Below are 3,226 nucleotides of genomic sequence, written 5' to 3' on the forward strand. Positions count from 1 at the left end.
TGGGGAGAACCTGGAGAGCAGGAGCCGTGCTGGGAAGGGGGTGGTGTGGTGGCTCCGAGACCACTCCCGCATACCCAGCAGCTCCCACTCACCTTTCTGCCAGGTCGCCCGGCTCCCGGCTGGCCCCTGAATGGCTGTCGCTGCCAGAATGACTGCCCGAGTCTGAGACCCTGCTCAGGTCACTGTTCTGGGAGGAATTCTGAGAGCTGGGGCTGCTGTCCAGCTCGTCCCAGCCCCCTCCGGCCTGCCCAGGCTGATGCCTCACGGCTGGAGGAAACAGGATGGCCAGTGAGATCCCCAGGGCTTCAGGCCAGCCCCATGCCCACCTCCCGGGGCCCTGGACCAAGGCCTTGGGGACTGAGTCCTGAGCTGAGGATGGGTGGCCACCTTGGCTCCAGCTTCAGCAAACACCAGCCCCAGTGGGCATCTGCTTCCACCTCAGGTCCCGTCCCCTCCTGCTGTGCGGGAGGCCCTGGGATTTGCCTCCATGGCTGCTAAGCCCCAGCGGTGACAGGAAGGAGTGACCCAGACCCCAAGGGGAGGAGCCCTCGCCTCGATACCTCGGGGACCTGGAATAGCCCCGGGGAGTGGGTTCCCCAGGGTTGGGGGACCGTGGCTGGCTGAAGGCATCGTGGCAGGCTGGTAGGTGTCACCCCGCGGCAGGAGCCTCTGGGTACTGGGACTCTCGGGCCCGGGGCGCATGGCGCTGGCCACCACCTCCGCGGCCTTCTGGATGGTGGAGAGGAAGGCTTCGCCTGCCGAGCCTGCACCTGAGGAGAGGGAGATGGGACGGCCGCCCGGTGCGGCCCCCACCCGCGTTCTCTGGGAGCGGGCTGCCCGCATGGGCTCCCTGCTCAGGCTTGGGGAGGTCGGGGTACACGCTGCAGGGAGGGAGGCCTCCGGGTGGACCCCAGGCCCTCTGGAAGCTCCCGGTGGACTCCACTTTGGCATTCCCACGCCCAGTGGCCTGGACACCCAGCTCACAGCAGTTATGCCTCCGTCCCTCTGCTCTGTCCTCTGGGGGTGAGGGTGTCCTAAGGGGCTTGGGCTCGGCCTTGGCTCAGGGAGGTGTGTCCAGGGCTGGGGAGGGGCCGGCCTTTCCCGTGTGAGCTCCCTGTAGAAGGTGCCCCCACACCAAAGTGTCAGCAGGAGCCCCGGGCTGCGTGCAGGACAGTGTGACACAGCCTAACGGTGAGCGGCGAGACACCGCCCGGGGCCTGGCAGCAGGGCACAGCTGGGCTGGGGGCTGGGTCCCAGCTGCAGGCCGTGGTGCCACCTGTGGTTCTTCTGGCACTAACGAGTAGTTGTCCACTGGCACTGCCCCAGCTTGTAACAGCCCCACACGGGACTGCCCGAGTCACTCACACTATAGCCAGGGGACAGCCCTCAGCCCCTCTCGGAGTGGGACTCCCCCTGCCATGGGGCCCAGCCCTGACTTCTTGCTGGGCCTGGTTTCTCTCGCCTGTCCATAAAGCAGCCCTGGCCACACCTGCCCCACCCCCACGGCAGCAGTGGGGACAGCCCCAGGAAGGGCTGAGGCCGTGTAGGGGAGGGGACGGGGGGCAGCAGCTACCAGGTGGGGCAGCATGGTCCGGCCCCCACCGCCCTCCTCATTCCTGTACCCTGAGATGCCGGGCCCCATGCAGGCCCTTCCCACTCACCCGTGCGGCCATGTTCCTTGCTGTAGCCGAAACCCTGGAGGGTGCTGTGCGGCCTGGCCTGGGAGCCCATGCCTGCAGAGGGTCCTCTGTCAGCGGCAAGTCAGCCCCCACCGTCGGCCCTGCCCATGGGTGGCACAGACGCCGAGGACACTCAGGGAGGCAGAAACCCGGTGCCGGGACTGGACACGGTCCCCTCAGTCACCTACCTGTGGCAGGCGGGTTCCCCAGAGGCTGGGAGGGAGCCAGTGGCAACACGGTGTCCGAGAACAGGGTGCTCCCCAAGTCCTACATGGGGAGGCGGAGGCCCTCAGCGTCCTCATGCCGGGGCCTCCTGTACTCGCCCTGCCACTCGTATCAGCTGTGTTCTGTCCCCCAGAGGCAGGGGTCCCGGGCAGGGGAACTGCAAACCCCCCAGCTGACATCCTGGCCCCAGTCCTGCCCTCTACAGGAGGAAGGGCACCCCGCAGAGCGACACTGCTCCTGGGCTCACCTGCGCGGCCGCCCGAACCTTCTGGTACAAGCTGTTCCCGTGCAGAGGATCTGGGGGCCCCGCAAAAGCTGCAGAACATAAAAGGCAAGTGGGGGGCAGGGCTGAGCCTGGCACCGCTGCTCCCTGCAGACCATGGTGAACTGGGCCCACTCCAGGGTGGCAAGTTCCTGCCACCCGGGCCCTTCTGTCACGGCCACTGGCACGCCTTCCTCCAGGACCCCGCAGAGGCCACACCAGAGCAGACCCTCAGCTCCCCCCACCCATGCCCCACAGAGGCGACTCTCTCTCCACGCAACCACCTCGCCTCCCCCAGGGCTGGCAACCCCTGGTGCCTGAGCTGGTGCGGCCTCCCCGCAGCCCACTCTCCCTGCCCCAGGTGTACCAGGGACCCCTCGGAGGCTGCCGGGGCCTGGAGGGAGACACCAGCCTTCTTATCACAGCCTGAAAGCTCCGCCTGGACCCACCTATCCTCAGTCTCAGCCGCCTCGGGCTCCCCTGCCCTGAGAGTTCCTCTCACGGTGAACTGGGACTTCTGTCCTTAAATCTTCCAGCCCCAGAGCCTCCTGAGCCTGCACCTGGAGCCGAGGCATCCTTTCAGGGCTCATGCTGACAGCCGCACCTCTGAGAACCCCTGGAGAGCCTCAGTCACAGATGAATCCACTCGCGCCCCTTGGCTGCCTGTCGCCACCCTGGCAGGCTGGCCCTGTGATTCGCAGACGACGCCCCTGGCTGTCCCTGGGCCCAGGGTGGCAGCCGCAAGCTGAGTCAGTGGCTGGATAAACTGATCCCCTGCAGCTGCCATCTTCCCGCAGGAGCCCAGGGCACCCGCCTGCAACCTCGCGCTGGCCCTCCTCTGTGACAGAGCAGGAGCATCACCGTCTTGGACAAGCCCCTCATTCTAAAGTTCACCTTAACCAAAAACCACCTAAATCCAAAAGGCATCAGCCTAATGGCTAAAGTCAGCACAACCATAAACTACAAATAACATCTCCAACCAGAAACACTCCAAACTCCTCCCCGACCAGAGACATGCCAGCCCGAGACAACCCTCCTCCGGCCGGGAAGACGCCAGCTT

The 3,226-nt window shown here is 66.1% G+C and overlaps 1 protein-coding gene across 1 annotated transcript in view; it reads right to left on the minus strand.

Moving 5' to 3' along the window:
- Positions 1 to 3,226, minus strand: part of ENTHD2 (ENTH domain containing 2) — a 19,168-nt gene that overhangs the window by 4,406 nt on the left and 11,536 nt on the right. The window contains 4 exon segments of the mRNA XM_011993065.1: positions 31 to 267; positions 1,662 to 1,733; positions 1,868 to 1,946; positions 2,152 to 2,219. Of these exon segments, the coding sequence (XP_011848455.1) occupies positions 31 to 267; positions 1,662 to 1,733; positions 1,868 to 1,946; positions 2,152 to 2,219 (456 nt within the window).

Source organism: Mandrillus leucophaeus, unplaced genomic scaffold (genome assembly GCF_000951045.1).
Source record: "Mandrillus leucophaeus isolate KB7577 unplaced genomic scaffold, Mleu.le_1.0 Scaffold1, whole genome shotgun sequence".
NCBI classification, from domain to species: Eukaryota; Metazoa; Chordata; class Mammalia; order Primates; family Cercopithecidae; genus Mandrillus; species Mandrillus leucophaeus.